Consider the following 21,428-nt stretch of genomic DNA (forward strand, 5'->3'; position numbering starts at 1 on the left):
AACTTCTGGTGGCACAGGAAAGAAAGAAGTTATATGTGAGTACTGCAAGAAGCCGAAGCACACCAAAGACAAGTGCTGGAAATTACATCCTAATCTTGTTCCCATTCGGTTTCAGAAAAAACATGATAGTAAAAGATCAGGAAGTGCAAATGTAGCTGTCGGGCCAGATACTGAAGAGATGTCTGCTTGTGCACAGTTGGCAGCCATGAGAGCAAAATATGAAAAGTTTGGGAAGATGATCAGTCAGCTGGGTGATGTGACTTCTCCTTCCAACCCTTCAGGAAATTCAGCTTCTTCTGCATTTGCTCACTCAGGTATAAGGGCTTCTGCCAATCATGCAACCACTTCAAGTAATCTCAAGATCCCTCGGATTATTGACTCAGGTGCTTCTGACCATATGACCAACCTTTCTACCTTGTTTGTTTCATATGACTTGCTTCCTGGACGTGATAAAATAACTTTAGCTGATGGTTCACTTGCCCCTATCTCTGGTAAGGGAACCATCAAGGCTACGGATTCCTTGTTCCTACCTTCTGCCCTTCATGTACCTAAACTAAATACAAATTTGTTGTCTGTAAGTAGTTTAACCAAGTCACTAAACTGTTGTATAACCTTTTTCTCTTCCTACTGTGTTTTTTAGGATCTAGAGTCTCAGAAGGTGATTGGGAGTGGCCATGAGGCGAACGGAATATACCTGCTTGATACTCCGGGACAATGCACTGATCATCATGGGAATGTTGCTCTCGGATCTGTTTCTTCAGAGTCTATTAGTCAGATTATGTTGTATCATCGTTGTTTTGGTCATTTGTCTTTTTCTGCCTTGAATCATCTATTCCCTGAACTGTTTAAGGGAATTAGTTTGTCCAGACTTCATTGTGAGTCTTGTGAGTTATCAAAGCAGTGTAGAAACAATTATCCTATGAGCAATAAAAGATCTTCTTTTCTTTTTAATATTGTGCATTTTGATGTGTGTGGGCCTTACCACTTACCCTCCATGTGTGGCTACAAATATTTTATCCTGTTTATTGATGATTTTTCTCGGTTCACTTGGATATTCCTGCTGAAATCCCGTGATGAAGTTCCAAGGCTTGTAAGACAATTCCATGAGTTTGTTCTAACTCAATTTAATACCAGGATTAAAATTTTCAGATCTGACAATGCAAAAGAATATTTTGAGAAGAACCTATCCTGCTATCTCTCTGACATGGGGGTTGTTCATCAAAGGTCCTGTGTTAGGACCCCAGAACAGAATGGAGTTGCTGAAAGGAAAAATAGGCATATTGTTGAAGTTGCAAGAAGTATCTTATTTGCCTCACATGTTCCTACAAGGTTTTGGGGTGATGTTGTTCTTACTGCTACCTACCTTATAAACCGTATGCCATCCAGGGTTTTGGGGTTTAAGTCTCCCTTCAATCTCCTTCATCCGAACAAGGACCTTTTTCCTGTTCCTCTTCGTGTCTTTGGTTGCACCTGTTATGTACATGTTCCAAGTGTCAAAAGGCATAAATTTGAACCCAAAGCTCAAAAGTGCATATTCCTTGGTTATTCCCCCACACAGAAGGGTTACTGTTGTTTTGATCCAAAGACTAGCACTCGGTATGTCTCAATGGATGTCACCTTTGATGAGCTTTCCCCCTTTTATGGTTCCTCTCCAGAAGGACATTGTCCACAGGGGGAGGATTTGTCACAGGTGTTTGCTCTTCCTCTTCCTGTCCCAGTTGAGTCTTTTGATGTGTCTGCTTCTCCTTCAAATGTATCAAGGGTGGATCAGTTGTTCCATTCTCCCTGTCCCAGTACACTTCAACCTCTACCTCCTCGTCCTATCCTCAATCCCAAGGTGTATCAAAGGCAAAGATCCAGAAATGTGCAGCTTGTTTCTCCTATAATACATGAGCCTCATACACTTCCAGTCACAGATGAGACAACAGGTACAGTTTCAGCACCTTTGGGGTCATCCTTCCCTGACCTTGATATTCCCATTGCTGTTAGGAAGGGAAAACGGAAGTGCACTGCACACTGCATTTCCAAGCACCTTTCTTACAGATTGCTTTCACCTTCATACTTTGCCTATCTCTCTTCTGTTGCTTCTAACCCTATTCCCAGGTCTGTGTCAGAAGCTCTTAAGATTCCAGAATGGAGGGATGCTATGAGATCTAAAATCGATGCCCTACACAAGAATGACACATGGAAGGTGGTGGGATTGCCTGAAGGGAAGGATCCAGTCGGTTGCAAGTGGGTCTTTACTATCAAATACCGAGCTGATGGCACCATTGAAAGGTACAAGGCCAGACTGGTTGCAAAAGGCTATACATAGACATATGGGATTGATTATCAGGAGACCTTTGCACCTGTTGCCAAGACGACATCTGTGAGGGTTCTTCTATCTTTAGCTACTCACTTTGACTAGCCCCTTTATCAATTGGATGTGAAGAATGCATTTCTGAATGGTGAATTACATGAGAAGGTTTATATGTCTCTTCCTCCAGGGATGTATGGAACTGATATGAAAAGAAAGGTATGCAGGCTGAAGAAATCCCTTTATGGACTAAAACAGTCTCCTAGAGCATGGTTTGAGAGATTTAAAACAGCACTTGTTAACTTTGGTTATGTGCAAACACGGTCCGATCATACTCTTTTTGTGAAGAGGAGTGGACCTCTAGCAGTATACCTCATTGTGTATGTAGATGATATTGTAGTGACTGGTAATGATGTTTTAGGAATTCATGATCTAAAATCTTTTCTCCATATAGAGTTTGAAATTAAAGATTGGGGGAATTGAGATACTTCCTTGGCATAGAAGTGGCTCGATCCAAGGATGGGATTCTTATCTCCCAAAGGAAGTATGTTCTTGACTTGCTCTCTGAAATTAGAAAGATGGGTGCTAGACCAGTTGCTACTCCTATTGATATGAGTCATAAACTCTCTGCCTCAGATGGGACATTGTTAGAAGACAAAGGAATCTTTCAGAGACTTCTTGGGAAACTTTTGTACCTATGCATGACTCGGCCAGATATTGCATATGCAGTCAGTTGCATTAGCCAATTCATGCATGCTCCCCGAGACACTCATATGGCAGCAGCAGAGCGAATCCTATGTTATTTGAAGGGCTCCCCAGGAAAGGGAATTCAGTTTGCCAAGCATGGTCATATGAAACTTGAAGCCTACACCGATGCTGACTGGGCCGGAAACATTGATGACAGAAGATCTACTTCTGGGTATTGCAACTTGGTGGCTTGTAATGTTGTTTCTTGGAGAAGCAAGAAACAATCGGTTGTTGCTCAGTCTTCCGTTGAAGCAGAATACAGGGCCATGGCACATAGAGTTTCTGAATTATTATGGCTAAAATCATTGATGGAGGAACTTGGGGTTGAACATGACAAGCCAATGATGTTGTACTGTGATAATCAGGCTGCCATCAACATTGCTCACAACCCAATGCAACATGATAGAACTAAGCATATTGAAGTTGATCGGCATTTCATTTGGGAAAGGGCCTCTTCGGGTGAAGTATGTCTTCCTTTCATCACATATGAAGAATAGTTGGCAGATTTTCTCGCCAAAGGCATTCCCAAGGCAAAACTTCAGCATGATACTAGCAAGCTTGGCATGATTGACATCTATGCTCAGCTTGAGGGGGAATGTAGAGAAGATGGGCCGAATGGCCCATAGGCTGTTTATTCTTTTCTTATTATTTATGTTTTTCTGTAATGGGCCTTATTCTGGGCCCATCCTGTCTATATTATGTTCTTTGTAATTTCTTGCCTAATTAAGGGCCTCCTTGTAATTATTCAAATCTATCTTAATAAAATAGTGTTAGGGTGCTGAGAGAGAGTATGGTTCGAAACTCTCACTCTCAAACCCTTATTGCCGAACTCTCAAGGTCTACTCTCTTCAGTTTTCTTCAAAAAGGAAAACAGTTAAGTTTGGATAGACCCACATGATTACCTTTCTCCTAGTTGGTGAACAAGAGTTATAAATATAGGGTTTATAAGAGAAAAAAGAAGAGGAGAGAAGAAGAGAGATGTGTCGAGAGGTGTGTGTTAGTTATTGTTCACACCCTCAAAAATTCTTTATATTTTGAAAAGAGAAAATTACAAGGAAGCCCTTACTTGGGTGCCCAAATATAAAGAGAGTACAAGAGAAGAGGAAAAGGCTAAAATACCCCTGTCTAAACATTCTCATCACTCCCCCTCAAGCTGAGCATATATGTCAATCATATCCAGCTTGGCAAGATTCTTAGCAAACTTTGGATGGTGAACACCTTTAGTGAGAAAATCAGCTAGTTGGTCTTCTGACCTTACAAAAGGAAGGCAAATCTCTCCGCTAGCAATTTTTTCTCTAATAAAGTGTCTATCCACCTCAATATGCTTTGTACAATCATGTTAGACAAGATTGTGGGCATTATTTATCGCTGCTTGGTTGTCACAATATAGTCTCATTGGGACATTTGCTTGAATGCCCATCTCAATCAATAAGGTCTTCAACTAGAGTAGTTTAGACACTCCATGAGCCATTGCCCTGTATTCTGCCTCAGCACTAGAACGAGCAACAACAGGTTGTTTCTTACTTCTCCATGAAACTAGATTGCCTCCAACTAAGGCACAATAACTACATGTAGATCTACTATCATCAATGGACCCTACCCAATCAACATCTGTGTAAGCCTCAATCTTTAGATGGTCGTGATCAGAATACAACATCCCTTTGCCAAGGCATCCTTTTAGATAGGATAAAATTCAGTTAATTGCTTGCATATGAGATGTCCTGGTTCATGCATATATTGGCTAACCACTCCAATAGCATAGGATATGTTAGGTTTAGTCAAACAAAGATACAAAAGGCGGCCCAACAATCTCTGATATATGCCCTTGTCTGGAAGACTTCTCCTTCAGTAGAACTCAACTTGTGGTTGGGGTCAATTGGAGTTTCTACAGGCTTACACCCTAATTTCCCAACTTCATGAAGTAAATCAAGTACATACTTCCTTTGTGACAGGAAAATTCCCTCCTTAGATCTTACAACTTCAATTCCAAGAAAGTATCAGAGATCACCAAGGTCCTTAAGCTCAAATTCGAAAGCAATGAAGGATTTTAACTGAGAGATACCTGTGATATCGTCACCTGTCACAACAATGTCATCAACATATATTATCAACATTGTTACTCTACCATCAACTCTTCTAATGAATAAAGTGTGGTCAGCCTGAGATTAAGAAAACCCAATCTTTAAGATAGCATTTTTGAACTTGTCAAACCAGGCTCGCGGGGACTATTTGAGCCCATACAAGGACTTCTTCAAGCGGAAGACTTTTCCATCACTGCTAAGAAAGCTTACCCCAGGTGGTAAATCCATATACACTTCCTCTTTAAGTCCCCATTAAGGAAGGCATTCTTTACATCCATTTGATGTAAAGGCCAAGAGTAATGGGTAGCAAGAGGCATGATCACACGAATAGAGTTCAATTTAGCAACTAGAGCAAAGGTTTCCAAATAATCCATGCCATAAGTTTGAGTGTATCCTTTGGCTACAAGCTGAGCTTTGTACCTCTCAATTGAGCCATCTGCCTTGTGCTTAACAGTGTAAACCCACTTATACCTGACAAGAATCTTACCTTTAGGACAAGGAACAACCTCCCAAGTCTGGTTTTTTATTAGGGCCTCCATTTCTTGGTTCATGGCTTCCTTCTAGTAAGGGGACTGCATTGCCTTTGTAACACTGCGAGAGAAAGAAACATAAGAGATGGCAGAAATATAGGCACAATAGGAAGGTTAGAGAGCATTATAAAACGCACGTCCTCTTCCCTTTTTGAATGGCAATAGAAGATCAAGGTCAGAATCAATAATAGGATTTTCAGGAGGTTCAAGATTACCTAAGTCCGGGGGATCAAATTGTGATAGGCATTCTACTACAGGAGCCACCCTCTTACTGCAGTTGATAGAAAATTGCTGCCAAGACTGAGGCCGATACACAGGAGGAGGGGAAGGAATACCATCGTTGTCTCTTTCCTTTAACCATCTGACCCTTGGCCTTTGTCTCCAAAAGATTTCTTCTTTTTGGATTACCTTTTCCCATGAACTCCTTAGAGCATCTCTCCTGCTTCTTCCTTCCCCATTCAGATCTCCTAATTGCTCTTTTTTGTCTAACTCTTCCAGCTCCATGAGGATGACATTTTTTTCTTCTGTGAACAATTTGAACTCTTCTCTCCCCCAGGACTTAAGTTTTCTTTTCAGGAATTTCAGCTTTTGTAGCAATCTGTACCCTGCCCAGCCTTCAACATTACATTCCTTCCACCATAAAGCTACATTTTTCAGGAAATCTTTGTGATAAGTCCACACCTTCTCCAGTCTGAATGGGTGTTTACCTTTCAAAACCAGGTCTGTTCTCAAAACTAGAGGCCAGTGGTCTGAAGTGCAGCGAGGTCTGATTTCTTGGAGATTTGGAAATTTTTCTGCCCAGTCTGAGGAAACCAGAAACCTATCTAGTCTGCAGCTTATTGGGTTCTCTTGAAGGTTTGACCAAGTGAATTGTCAGAAGAAAAACAGTCCTTGAGAGTGTGGGACTGTTTAGGATAGATGTAGAAATCAAAAGAAATCAAAAACTGCAGAGAAGATTGCCTCTATTGAGTAGAAGATGAAGAGGGAGATGGCAGCAAAGAGGGTTAGAGTATGAGAGGTTCGAACTTCACTCTCCCTCTAACACCCTAACACTATTTCATTAAGTTAGTTTTGAATAATTACAAGGGGGGGCCCTTGGTTGGGCAAGAAATTACAAGAACATAACATAGAAGAGGATGGACCTAAAAGAAGGCCCACTATAGAAAGGAACATAAACAATAAGAAAGAATAACAGCCTATGGGCCATTCGGCCCATCTTCTCTACACTCCCCCTCAAGCTAAGCATAGATGTCAATCATGCCAAGCTTGCCAGTGTCATGCTGAAACATTGCCTTGGGAATGCCCTTGGTGAGAAAATCTACTAACTGTCCTTCAGATGTGATGAAAGGAAGACACACTTCACCCGAATTTCTCGAATAAAGTGTCTATCAACTTTAATATGCTTAGTTCTATCATGTTGCACTGGGTTGTGGGCAATGTTGATGGCGACCTGATTATCACAGTACAACATCATTGGCTTGTCATGCTCAACCCCAAGTTCCTCCATCAATGATTTTAGCCATAACAGTTCAGAAACTCCATGTGCCATGGCCTTGTATTCTGCTTCTGCTGAAGATCAAGCAACAACCGATTGTTTCTTGCTGTTACGAAATTATAGGCTGTAAATATGTAGTATTAGCCCAATTAGGAATAGCTTGATTATAGGAATTATTCTTTCTTTGATTTTCTTCCTATTTTAGTATCTACAAGGCTGTATGATTTTCTTCCTTTTTTGTATCTGCAAGGCTGTATGATTTTCTTCCTTTTTTGTATCTGCAAAGCTGTAGGATTTTCTTCCTTTTTAGTATCTACAAGGTTGTATATATATGTACTACTTTCTCAATAGAAAGACATCAATTTCTTCAAATTCTTGTTCTATCACATGGTATCAGAGTTGGAGACACCAGTTCCAGTCTGAAACTAATTTCTAGTTTTCTTCCCTCTACTGCCCAAGTGAGCAGCTTTGAATTCTTTACGTTGCCCAAGTGAGCAGCAGCCGCAACCTCTAGGTCACCCATTCCGAGTGACATCTGCATCTCACCGCCCCTACCAGTGGAAGTGGAATCCCAGATCGGCCTACCCACCTTCACCCATCTCTTCTTCACTTCGATCGGGAGAGGGCTTTCAAGTCTGCAACAGGTCGGAGAGTTGCACAGCAGCCTCAGTGTTCAAGAACTTGACTGGAGTAAGACTGTTCGTTTGTATTTACGGAGTATCTCTAAGGACAACCATCTGACTAAGGACCCTCCTATTGATGAGACCCGCACTGAATGGCTAAGGATTGACGCTCAATTGTTTTTGCAAATCCGCAATTCTATTGAGAATGAGTACATCGGTCATGTCTCTCACTGTGAGTTTGTAAAAGAACTAATGGAATATTTGGCTTTTCTGTTCTCTGGTAAAGAAAATATTTCCCGTATTTTTTATGTTTGCAAGACATTTTATCGGGCTGAACAACAGGATCAGTCTCTTCAGACCTATTTCATGAATTTCAAGTGCACTTATGAAGAATTGAACGCCTTGTTACCTTTCAGTACTGATATCAAAGTTCAGCAGACTCAACGTGAACAGATGGCTATTATGAGTTTTCTGTCTGGCCTTAATCCTCAATTTGATGGTGCTAAGTCACAGATTTTGTCTAATCCTGAGATTACCTCTTTAAAAGAGGTCTTTACTAGGGTCCTTCGTACAGATACTGGTTCCTATACCTCACCTGTACAACAACCTAGTGCACTTGTCAGTCAGAATAGTGGATCAACTGGCCGGTCTCGTTCTTAGAATAGTAGCAGAGGTGGCAGTAATAGTGGTTGGAATGCTGGAACTCAGGCCACAGGGGGAGTAGTTTGCTACTATTGTCATGAACCAGGACATACTAAAAGGACTTGCTAGAAATTGCTAAAGAAAAACCAGAAGTCTTCTAGGTCTCAGTCAGCTCATGTTGTAACTATGAGTGATGCTCCTCATCCATCGTCAAATCAGACCATTACAATTTCTGCAAATGAGTATGCGAAATTTACCTAGTATCAAGAGGCATTAAAGAACTCCTCTCAGTCCATCACTGCCCTTGCTGAGTCAGGTAAAACCAATACATGTCTTCTTTCTTCTTCCTCTCAGTGGGTCATTGATTCTAGTGCAATAGATCATATGACAGGTAATCCTAGTCTCTTTTTCACTTTCCAATCACACACTTTTCCTTCTTCGGTCACCTTAGCAGATGGTTCTATTTCTTCTGTCCTTGGTTCTGGCACTATCATCCCACACCAACACTTTCTTTGTCATCTGTATTGAGTTTACCAAAATTTTCTTTTAATTTGGTATATGTTAGCAAACTCACTCGTACTCTTAACTGTTGTATAACATTCTTTCCTAATCATTGTCTGTTTCAGGATCTTATGACGAAGAGGATTATTGGTAAAGGACGAGAATCAGGAGGTCTGTACATTTTGGATACCCAAGAACCTTAGACCATTGCCTGTTCCAGTACTTTATCTCCTTTTGAAGCTCTTGTCGATTGGGGCATCCATCTTTACCTTTGTTAAAGAAGTTATCTCCTCAGTTTCATGATGTATCTTCTTTAGATTGTGAGTCTTGTCAGTTTGCAAAACATCATCGTCTATCGTCTGTTTCTCGAGTTAATAAAAGGGCTAGTCATGCTTTTGAGTTAGTACATTTAGATGTTTGGGGACCTTGTCCTATTATGTCTAAGACTGGATTTCGATATTTTGTTACCTTTGTGGATGATTTTTCTCGTATGACTTGGCTTTATTTAATGAAATCTCGTTCTGAGTTGCTTTCACATTTTAAAACCTTTTGTGCTGAAATAAAAACCCAGTTTGATATGTCTGTACAAACATTGCAAAGTGATAATGCCAAAGAATATTCCTCTGATTCCTTCCAGACTTACATGACTCATAATGGAATTCTCCATCAATCATCTTGTGTTGATACTCCATCTCAAAATGGAGTGGCTAAGAGAAAAAATAGACATCTTCTTGAAACTACCAGGGCTCTTTTATTTCAAACACATGTTCCTAAACAGTTTTGGGCTGATGCTGTTTCTACAGCGTGTTTTTTGATTAATCGCATGCCTTCCACTATTCTAAATGATCAGATCCCTTATAAGATTCTGTTTCCTAATAAATTTGTGTTTCCTGTTGAACCTCGTATCTTTGGATGTTCTTGTTTTGTTCGTGATGTTCGTCCGCATGTTTCCAAATTGGACCCCAAGTCATTAAAATGTGTCTTCCCGGGATACTCTCGTCTCCAAAAAGGGTACAGGTGTTTTTCTACTCTCTTGAACAGGTACCTTGTGTCAGCTGATGTTACATTCCATGAACATCTTCCTTTCTTTACTGCTCCATCTACACCTGTGTGTCCACAAGAGGATGATGATCTACTAGTGTATCATGTCACCGATCCAGACGCTAGTGTTGTTCCAATACCCCCACCACCACCTTCTCAACCAAAACTACCTATTACTCAAGTCTATTCTCGACGACCTAATCCTCCTGTGACAAGTCCGGCACCGGTCTCTTCTTCGTCATCAGATCCAATGCCCAGTGATATTGATCTACCTATTGCTCTTCGGAAAGGAAAACGTCAATGTACTTATCCAATTTCCTCTTATGTTAACCTATGATCGTTTGTCCTCTACTTGTTCGTTTGTTGCCTCTCTTGATTCTGTAGGGATTCCCAAAACTGTTCACCAGGCTTTATCCCATCCTGGGTGGCGTGATGCCATGCTTAAGGAAATGAATGCCTTGACTGAGAATGGTACTTGGGATCTGATCGATTTACCTGCTGGTAAGAAAGCGTTTGGATGCAAGTGGGTCTTTGCAGTCAAATTTAATTCTGATGGATCAGTGGCTCGCCTGAAGGCTCGCCTGGTGGCCAAAGGCTATGCACAGACATATGGAGTGGACTATTCTGATACTTTCTCCCCTATGGCAAAATTGACTTCAGTTCGATTATTTATTTCTCTGGCAACTACATATGATTGGCCACTTTACCAGCTTGATATTAAAAATGCTTTCCTGCATGGAGTTCTTCAGGAGGAGGTTTATATGGAGCAACCACCTGGGTTTGATGCTCAGGGGGAGTCTGGGAAAGTTTGTCGTCTTCGAAAATCGCTGTATGGACTAAAACAGAGTCCTCGAGCTTGGTTTGAAAAATTCAGTCAGGCAGTAGAGAGGTTTGGGATGAGGAAGTGCAAATCTGACCATACTGCTTTCTATAAGCAATCCACATTTGGCATCATTCTACTTGTTGTATATGTAGACGATATTGTTATCACTGGAAGTGACACGAAGGGAATCTCATCCTTGAAATCCTTCTTGTAGAGCCAGTTCAATACTAAAGATTTGGGGCACCTAAAATACTTCTCAGGGATTGAGGTGGCAAGGAGTAAAAGAGGCATTTTCCTGTCTCAGAGGAAGTATGTTTTGGACCTATTAATAGAAACTGGGAAACTGGGAGTCAAACTATGCAGTACTCCAATGCTTCCTAACCAGCAACTCACAAAGGATGGAGATGCTTTTGATGATCCTGAACGATATAGAAGATTAGTTGGAAAGTTGAACTATCTCACAGTGACTCGTCCAGACATTGCTTACTCAGTTAGTATTGTAAGTCAATTTATGTCCTCTCCTACAGTCATCATTGGGCAACCTTAGAACAAATCTTGTGTTACTTGAAAGGAGCTCCTGGACGGGGGATACTGTATCGGAATCATGGTCACAGTAACATTGAGTGTTTTTCTGATGCGGACTAGGCAAGTTCCAAGATTGATCGAAGGTCCACTACTGGCTATTGTGTTTTCATTGGTGGTAATCTGGTTTCGTGGAAGAGTAAGAAGCAAAATGTGGTGTCGGGATCTAGTGCAGAATCTGAGTATAGAGCAATGGCACAAACTTCGTGTGAGGTTATGTGGGTTTCTCAACTCTTAACTGAGGTCGGTCTTAAAGTCTTAGTTCCAGCGAAGCTATGGTGCGATAATCAAGCTGCGATTCATATTGCTCCAAATCCAGTTTTTCATGAACGAACTAAACATATCGAGATAGACTATCAATTCGTTCGTGAGAAAATTCAACAAAATTTGATCTCTACAGCATAGGTGAAGACTGGAGAGCAGTTAGGAGATATCTTTACAAAAGCTCTTAATGGAGCTCGGATTTCTTATATTTGTCAAGCTGGGCATGATTGACATCTATGCTCCATCTTGAGGGGGAGTGTTACGAAATTATAGGCTGTAAATATGTAGTATTAGCCCAATTAGGAATAGCTTGATTATAGGAATTATTCTTTCTTTGATTTTCTTCCTATTTTAGTATCTACAAGGCTGTATGATTTTCTTTCTTTTTTGTATCTGCAAGGCTGTATGATTTTCTTCCTTTTTTGTATCTGCAAGGCTATAGGATTTTCTTCCTTTTTAGTATCTACAAAGTTGTATATATATGTACTACTTTCTCAATAGAAAGACATCAATTTCTTCTAATTCTTGTTCTATCACACTTGCTTCTCCAAGAAACAACATTACCATTCACCAAGCTGCAATACTTAGAAGTAGATCTTCTATCATCAATGTTTTCAACCCAATCAGCATCAGTATAGGCTTCAAGTTTCATATGACCATGCTTGGCAAACTGAATTCCCTTTCCTGAAGAGCCCTTCAAATAACACAAAATTTGCTCTGCTGCTGCCATATGAGTGTCTCGGGGAGCATGCATGAATTGGCTAATACAACTGGCAGCATATGCAATATCTAGCCGAGTCATGCATAGGTACAGGAGTTTCCCAAAAAGTCTCTGGAAGACCCATTTGTCTTCTAACAATGTTCCATCTGAAGCAGAAAGTTTATGACTCATATCAATAGATGTAGCAACTAGTCTAGCACCCATCTTCCTAGTTCCAGAGAGCAAGTCAAGAACATACTTCCTTTAGGAGATAAGAATCCCATCCTTAGATCTAACAACTTCTATGCCAAGGAAGTATCTCAATTCCCCCAGGTCTTTAATCTCAAACTCTATGTGGAGGAAAGATTTGAGAGCATGAATTCCTGAAACATCATTACCAGTCACAACAATATCATCTACATACACAATGAGGTATACTGCCAGAGGTCCACTCCTCTTCACAAAAAGAGTATGATTAGACTGTGTCTGAACATAGCCAAAGTTAACAAGTGCTATTCTAAATCTCTCAAAGCATGATCTAGGGGATTGTTTGAGGCCATAAAGGGATTTCTTCTGCCTGCATACCTTTCCCTGCATACCTTTCCTTGCATATCTCAAAGCATCCTCATGTAATTCACCATTCAGGAATGCATTCTTTAAATCCAATTGATAAAGGGGCTAGTCAAAGTGAGCAGCTAGAGATAAAGAACCCTCACAGATGTCATCTTAGCAACAGGTGCAAAGGTCTCCAGATAATCAATCCCATACGTCTGTGTATAGCCTTTTGCAACTAGCCTGGCCTTGTACCTCTCAATGGTCCCATTAACCCGATATTTAATAGTAAAGACCCACTTGCAACCAATTAGATGTTAGACAGTTTTGTATGCCCTTAGCTTCAATCATTTTGATGTACTTTTGTTATTTAGTGGAAATAAATAAAGTGCATGTTTGATTCATGTTGTTTGGTTTAATTCTGTGTAAAACCCTAAAACTGGACATTTGTAGAGACTCATGTTAGTTTTGAATGTTCACAGCCGTTGGATAAGTCTGGGGAGATTTATCCTGCCAAGGCTGATACTGGTGTGCCACCAAGTGTTGGGATGGCCTGTCTCAGCCATCAGGGTAAGACCCGAGGCGCATACAGCATGGGATTACTTGAATCCTTGAACCGGACCAGATTTTCAGTCTTGCCCTGGACCTTGGAGATAGATGGGCAAAACTGGAAAGTTACACCTGACCCCTAGACTCGATTATGACACTTCACTAGGTGCTGGATCAGGCTGCCTTTGATATGCCAATCAGTGAGATCCTTAGTGGGGATCAAAACCTGGGTATGTTGGGGCAGTTTGAGAATTCATCTGAGTGGGTGGTCATAGTGACAGAATCGGCCACTTTGTCGGACAAAGGGTAATGATCGGGAATGCACTCTCTCTGATGGAAACCAAACTGCCGGCAGTTGATTTCAATCGTTGGAATTTTGTTTTTGCAAAATTAATATATTTACATATATATGTACGGTTTCAAAATGTTTGCAAATGGTTTTAATTCCCGGGATCCATGTGAGAGGAGAGTGCGGCACTGTTCCTTGCAGCCGAGGGAGAGGTCCTCTCTTGTCGGGCAGTGCTTGATCATTAAGGGCTGAGAGGTTAAGTGTAAGACCATTTAGGATAATACCTGATGGGCTAATCTTGCACCTGCCCACAGTCCCTGGGTTTTTATAAGATGGCTTGGCCCAGGGACCACTTAATGTAAGTGTTGGGCCCATAGGGTTCATACGATGGACTCAAGGGGTTCATTGAGATTTTCAGTGAATTCGGCTGGGCCTTGTATTAAAGGCTGGGCCGAACCCATGTGGCTGGTGTGTAGATCAATGCTTGGGTCCCACGCCATACAAAGAAGCCCAACTGGGCAGCAGATTGGAAACTAATTAAACACTGAATACTTAATGGGCCAAAAGCCCATTTCGAAGTGGGCTGATATGATCACCCATCAATGGGGCGAATTTGAGATTGAAGTTAGCAAAAAGGATTGGGCTCTTAGCCTTATCCACTCTTAGAGACCAAATTCAAATCAGATTTGAATCTGGTAACCTCCTGATAAGATCAGGAGTAAGCTAACTCTATCTGGGAAAGGGATTAAGATTATCCCCTATCCAAATACTGATTTGGATTGGGATAACTCCTAATTAGGAGATTTCTTAATCAAGAAGAAAAGAGAGGAGATTTTCGAATGAACCAAGACAGGGAAATCAGATTTCGATCCAAGAGGTTCTGGTAAGCAAGAAAGGTTCCTGCGAATTGAGATTAGATCTCATTCTCTCCAGAAAAGAAAACAATTCAGCTTTTTCGTTTCTGGAAATCTCCTCCTGCCACCGCCATCTGCATTGTTGCAAGATTTGATCTTTGCAGAAAAGAAAGTCAAGAAACCAGTTCTTGACATCAGTCTTGCAAGAAAGACTGAAAGAATTCAGTGTTTAGTACATCCAGGGGATTCTTGTGAAGGATCCAGTGTGTAGGACGCACCCTGCTGGTTCTGTTCCATCCACAGCTGTGTCATCTTCAGCAGGGACAGATCTTGGAGCATTCTTTGGGCGTGAACACCAACTTTGGGAGATACTGCTTCTCCGGATCAGGTATAATCCTCCCATTTATCTTTTGGTACAGATCTGGTTTGATTAGGGTTCAGGTAGATCCTTGAATATTGTATTCTAAATTCAGGGAATATGATTCCCAGTTGGGAGAAGGTAGGAAATTTTTGAAATTCGCCCCACCCATTCCGCAACCTTTATGGCGTCCATTAGATGGATCCTACCATTCTTTCATTAGATCCTTCCCTTTAGGCAAATCAACCACTTCCCAAGTGTCATTCTTGTGTATGGCATCAATTTCAGATCTTAATGCATCCCTCCATTCTGGAATACTAAGAGCTTCTGACACAGACTTGGGAATAGGGTTAGAGGCAACTGAAGAGAGAGAGGAAAAATATGAAGGGGAAAGCAGACTATAAGAAAGGTGTTTGGAAATGCAGTGTGCAGTGCACTTCCGTTTTCCTTTCCTAACAGCAATGGGAATATCAAGGTCAGGGAAAGATGGCTCCAAAGGGGTTGAAACAGTACCTGTTGTCTCATCTGTGACTAGAAGTGCACAAGGCTCATGTGTTGTAAGGGAAACAACCTGCTCATTCCTGGATCTTTGCCTTTGATACACCTTGGGATTGAGGATAGGACGAGGAGGTAAAGAGGGAAGAACACTGGGACAGGGAGAATGGAATGACTGACCCTCCCTTGATTCATTTGAAGGAGACGCAAACTCATCAAAAGACTCAACTGGGACAGGGAGAGGAAGAGCAAACACTTGTGATGAACCCTCCCCCAGTGGACAATGTCCTTCCAGAGAGGAACCAAAAAAGGGAGAAAACTCATCAAAGGTGAATCCATTGAGACATATCGAGTGCCAATCTTTGGATCAAAACAACAGTAACACTTCTGTGTGGGGGAATAACCAAGGAAGATACACTTGTAGGCTTTTGGTTCAAATTTATGTCTTTGGACACTTGGAACATGTACATAACAGGTGCAGCCAAAGACACGAAGAGGAATAGGAAAAAGGTCCTTGTCCGGATGAAGAAGATTGAAGGGAGACTTAAACCCTAAAGTCCTAGATGGCATACGTTTTATGAGGTAGGTAGCAGTGAGGACAACATCACCCCAAAATCTTGTAGGAACATGTGAGGCAAACAAAATACTTCTTGCAACTTCAACAATATGCCTATTTTTTCTTTCAACAACTCCGTTCTGTTCTAGGGTCCTAACACAGGAACTTTGATGAATAACCCCCATGTCAGAGAGATAGCAGGATAAGCTCTTCTCAAAATATTCTTTTGCATTGTCAAATCTGAAAATTTTAATCCTAGTATCAAACTGGGTTAGAACAAATTCATGGAATTGTCTTACAAGTCTTGGAACTTCATCACGAGATTTCATCAAGAATATCCAAATGAACCAAGAAAAGTCATCAATAAACAAGATAAAATATTTGTAGCCCCCCATAGAGGGTAAGTGGTAAAGCCCCCACACATCAGAGTGCACAATATGAATTCATTGTAAATGAATAAAGTACATATTTGATTCATGTTCCTGTGATGTGTTTCTGTGTAATACCCTTAAACTGGACACTTATGAGGCTCGTGTTAGTTTAGAATGTTCACAGCCATTGGATAAGTCTGGGGAGATTTATCCTGCCAAGGCTGACACTGGTGTGCTACCAATTGTTGGGGTGGCCTGTCTCAGCCGCCAGGGTGAGACCCAAGGCACATGTAGTGTAGGATTAATTGAATCTTTGAACCGGACCAGATTTCCAGTATTGCCCTGGACCTTGGAGATTGATGGGCAAAACTGGAAAGTTATACCTGACCCCTAGACTCGATTATGATACTACACTAGGTGTCGGATTGCGCTGTCTTTGATATGCCAATCAGTGAGATCCTTAGCGGGGGTCAAAACCTGTGTATGTTGGGACAGCCTGAGAATTCATTTGAGTGGGTGATCATAGTGACAGGATCAGCCCATTTGTCGAACAAAGGTAATGATCGGGGATGCACTCTCTCTGATGGAAACCAAGACTGCCGGCAGCCGATTTCAATCGTTGAGATTTGTTTTGCAAAATATATTTTATATGAGATATAAAAGTATATATATTATGATTTCCAAACATTTGCAAAAGGTTTTAATTCCCGGGATCCATGTAAGTAGAGAGTGCAGCACTGTTCCTTGCAGCCGAGGGAGAGGTCCTCTCTTGTCGGGCAGTGTTTGATCATTATGGGCTGAGAGGTTAAGTGTAAGACCATTGAGGGTAATATTGCTGATGGGTGTTACATTTGCCCACACTCCTTAATCTTGCATTTGCCCACAGTCCCTGGGTGTTACAAGGCGGCTTGGCCCAGGGACCACTTAGGGTAAGTGTTGAGCCCATAGAGCCCATGTGATGGGTTTCAGGGGGTGCACTGTCCATAACAGTGTATTCGGCCAGGCCTTGTAACATAGGCTGGGCTAAACCCATGTGGCAGATGTGTAGATCAATGTTTGGGTCCCACGCCATACAAGGAAGCCCAACTGGGCAGCAGTTTGGAAGGCTAAGTGAGCACATAACCTTAATGGGCCTAAAGCCCATTTCGAACTGGGCTGATTTGATTAGTTAAATAAGGGGCGAATTCTGGGATTGGATTAGTAGATAAGATAGGGTCTTAACCCTATCCACTCAGAGAGTCTAGATCTGAATCACATTCAGATCTGGAAAACTCCTAATGAGATTAGGAGAAGGCTGATCTAATCTGTAGATAAGATAAGGGTTTACCCTTATCACTTAAAGGGAATTCTGATCCAAATCATATTTGGATCAGCAACTCCTAATGGGATTAGGAGCTGATCCCTTTAAGGTTATATAAGGAGGAGGGGGCGGTAACCTTTAAACACACAAGTTCATCACCTATTTTCAGAGTTGAAATCACAGAAGAGAGAATCCAGCACATTTGCGAAAATTCTCTCTTGCCGACTCCTTCCTGCCACCGCCACACCTATCAATTCGATCTCCAGTTCAGTGGGAGAAATCAAGATTGGATCTTGATATCAGTTTCTTGTGAAGGGACTGATAGGAAGCTATGCTCACGTGCCATCCTACTAATTTTTGCGAAGGATTAGGTTCTTGGGAAGAACACTGCTAAATCTGCTCCATCCTGCACTGCGCCATCTCCAGTGGGAGCAGTCTTTGGATCCTTCCTTGGGTGAACACCTTCGTTGGGAGATATTATTTCTCCGTATCAGGTATATCCCTCTCTTACTGCTTTTGTTCAGATCTGGTTCAGTTCATGGTTCAAGATTGATCCTTGAAAAATATGATTTTTCTAAAATAGGGAATACGATTCCCAATAGGATGGAGAGAAATTTTTGAAATTCGCCCGTTCTATTCCGCAAGATTCGGGCGTCCATACGATGGATATCTCATCCCTTCATTTGGTGTGCTTTGGCTTCTTGCAGTATTCACATACAACCTCTTTCTTTCCAGAGCCACTAGGAGCCCCCACAACTCCTTTGGGTTTAACCCCCATATTCGCAAAGTGATCACTAATACCAACCCCTTGAACCTGGACCATCCTTCTGCTTTCTTCACTGCTCACCAAAGCATACACTTGTGACAATGAGACACTTTCCTTGGATAAAATATTTTGTTTTGTAATGTCATATTCTGGGTTTAGTCCGGTTAAGAAAAACACTCTGTTTCTTTCAACTAGTTTCCTGTAAGTCTCTGCATCATTGGTGGTGTCTCAAGTTACAGCTTCTATTAGATCAATTTCTTGCCATAGGGACTTCAGGGTTGAGAAGTATACAGCAAGGGATTTCTCCCCCTACCTTAAATTTTTCACATCACTTCTCAATTTATAGGCTCTAGCCACATTTAGCTTCTGGGAATAGGTATCTGCAACACTGTCCCAGATTTCCATTGCTGAATTCATCCATAGAGGCTAATCTGTGGCTGCATTGAGTTCACAAGCCACCCAATAACAGTGTAATTCTCTTGCATCCACTTCTCATAGGATGGATCATCCTCTGGGGGAGCCTTCTTACTCCCGGAGATAAACCCCCACTTTCCTCTACTACATATATAAATCTTTACCGATTGTGACCATGCCAGATAGTACTTTGTACTTTGTACTTCACTTATATATAAATAAAGGCATTGTCGAATACAAGTACAGTTCGACATTTCCAGCATCTTTTCTTCTTCTCCTCTTTTCTGCTACTTCGACTACAGTGGTTCAGCTTTCAAAATGTATGGCATTGACTATCTTGAGACATTTGCTCCTGTCGCTAAGATGACCTCAGTCAGGGTTTTGTTATCTCTAGCCGCTACTTTTGATTGGCCCCTACACCAGTTTGATGTTAAAAATGCCTTCTTGAATGGAGACCTGCATGAAGAGGTCTATATGTCTTTGCCTCCAGGGGTGTATGGGAAGGAAATGCAAGCCAAGGTGTGTAAACTGCAGAAATCTATTTATGATCTCAAACAGTCTCATCGGGCTTGGTTTGAGAGGTTTAGGGCTGCTCTTGTCTCCTTTGGCTACACACAAACTCAATCTGATCATACCCTGTTCTTGAAGAGAAATGGCTCTTTGGTGACTTTGATAGTTTATGTTGAAGATATTGTGGTCACGGGTAATGACATTCAAGAGGTCAGTAAACTAAAAAGGTTTCTTAACTCTGAATTTGAAATCAAGGATTTGGGAGATCTTCGGTATTTTTTGGGCATTGAAGTTGCTAGATCTAAGGATGGTATCTTCATTTCTCAGCGTAAATATGTCCTTGACCTCCTTGCTGAGACTGGTAAACTTGGAGCTAAACCAATCTCCACTCCTATTGATCCTAATCATAAGCTTTCTGCTACAGATGGTGAGTTTTTATCTGATAAGGGGGTGTTTCAGAGACTGCTTGGGAAGTTGTTATATCTTTGCATGACTCGGCTAGATATTTCCTATGCAGTAAGTGTTATTAGTCAATTTATGCATTCTCCCAGAGATACTCATTTAGCTGCTACAGAAAGGGTTCTGTGTTACTTGAAAGGTACTCCAGGAAGGTATTCTGTTTGCTAAACATGGACACATGAAGCTAGAAGCTTTCACTGATGCTGATTGGGCAGGATGTATTGATGATAGGAGATCCACCTCAGGTTATTGTGCTCTGGTCACTGGGAACATTGTGCCATGGAGGAGTAAGAAATAGTCTGTAGTTGCTAGATCCTCAACTAAAGCAGAATACAGGGCAATAGCACATGGTGTGTCAGAATTACTGTGGCTACGATCCCTTGTAGAAGAATTGGGGGTTGACTATGAGAAGCCAATGATGCTCTACTGTGACAACCAAGCAGCTATCAACATTGCACATAATCATGTTCAACATGACAGAACTAAGCACATTGAGGTTGATAGACATTTTATAAGGGAAAGAGTTCCCTTAGGAGAAGTTTGTTTGCCATTCATCACATCAGACGAGCAATTGGCTGATATCTTGACCAAGGGAGTTCCAAGAGGTAAAATGACACACTATATAAGCAAGCTAGGCATGATTGACATCTATGCTCAGCTTGAGGGGGAGTGTAACGAGACTGGGCCGAATGGGTCCTAGTATCTTCTCTTATAATATCTTTTCTTTTATTGTTGGCTAATGGGCCTGTTATTTCTTTTTGTTTAATCTCTTTATGTTACTGCCTAGCTGGCCGCCCACTTAAGGGCATACTTGTCATTACTCTAACTTTAATTCTTAATAAAAAAAAGGATTAGAGGAGAAAGTGAAGACAATTCGATTCTTCTTCTTCTTCCTTCTCTTTTCGCCATCTTCTTCTCTTGTGTTGCTGCTCTTACTTCTCTTCTTCCTTTTTCTTCTAATCTTCAAATTTACACCTAATATTTGAGGACTGATTTACATCTAGATCCAAGAACCAAGGTCACCACACGGTTAAGAGACACAAAGAGGCCAAAAAACTAGATTGGCAGCAAAATAGAGGGAGAAGAAAATATCCCCAAATTATACAGGGCTTAGAAAATTATAGGACCACTTCTCGTCATTCCCAAAGTGTAAAACAACCTGAATGGTCTAGGTTTTACAGCAAAAGAAGTCATTAAACATGATGTACAAGGCTCAACATCAGATCAGGAATTTCTACAATTTTCTCCATGAAAAAAAAAACCACTAAAGATCATAGAAGCTTTGAACAGGGACAAGAGTCATACCAAAAATCCTCTAAAATCAAGGCGAATCAAACCTTGTAAGATTCATTGATTGCCACCAACACCTGTAAGGACCGCTGATGTCATCCAGCGACGGTCCGGCATCAGCAGTTCACCTCGTGGGAGAGGATTAGCAGGAGAGGTACTCCTAAGTGCCTTTAACCTGGCTCTGATACCAAGTTGGTGAACAAGAGTTATAAATCTAGGGTTTAGAAGAGAGAAAAGAAGAGGAGAGAAGAAAAAGAGAGATGTATCGAGAGGTGTGTGTTAGTTACTATTCACACCCTCAAAAGTTCTTTATATTTTGGAAAAGAGTAAATTACAAGGA

At 41.3% G+C, this 21,428-nt stretch overlaps 2 protein-coding genes across 18 annotated transcripts in view; one reads left to right on the top strand and one right to left on the bottom strand.

Annotated features, from left to right (window-relative positions):
- The window catches only part of PSAT1 (phospholipid sterol acyl transferase 1), a 129,653-nt gene that overhangs the window by 42,493 nt on the left and 65,732 nt on the right, over positions 1–21,428 (bottom strand). The window lies entirely within an intron of this gene.
- LOC148804039 (uncharacterized) lies at positions 5,810–8,694 on the top strand. The gene is made up of 2 exons (XM_088896249.1): positions 5,810–5,828; positions 7,648–8,694. Exons 1-2 carry the CDS (start codon positions 5,810–5,812, stop codon positions 8,430–8,432), a joined length of 804 nt encoding a protein of 267 aa, XP_088752375.1. The 3' UTR covers positions 8,433–8,694.

This window comes from Nelumbo nucifera, chromosome 1 (genome assembly GCF_055504915.1).
Source record: "Nelumbo nucifera cultivar China Antique chromosome 1, China Antique-T2T, whole genome shotgun sequence".
Classification (NCBI taxonomy): domain Eukaryota; kingdom Viridiplantae; phylum Streptophyta; class Magnoliopsida; order Proteales; family Nelumbonaceae; genus Nelumbo; species Nelumbo nucifera.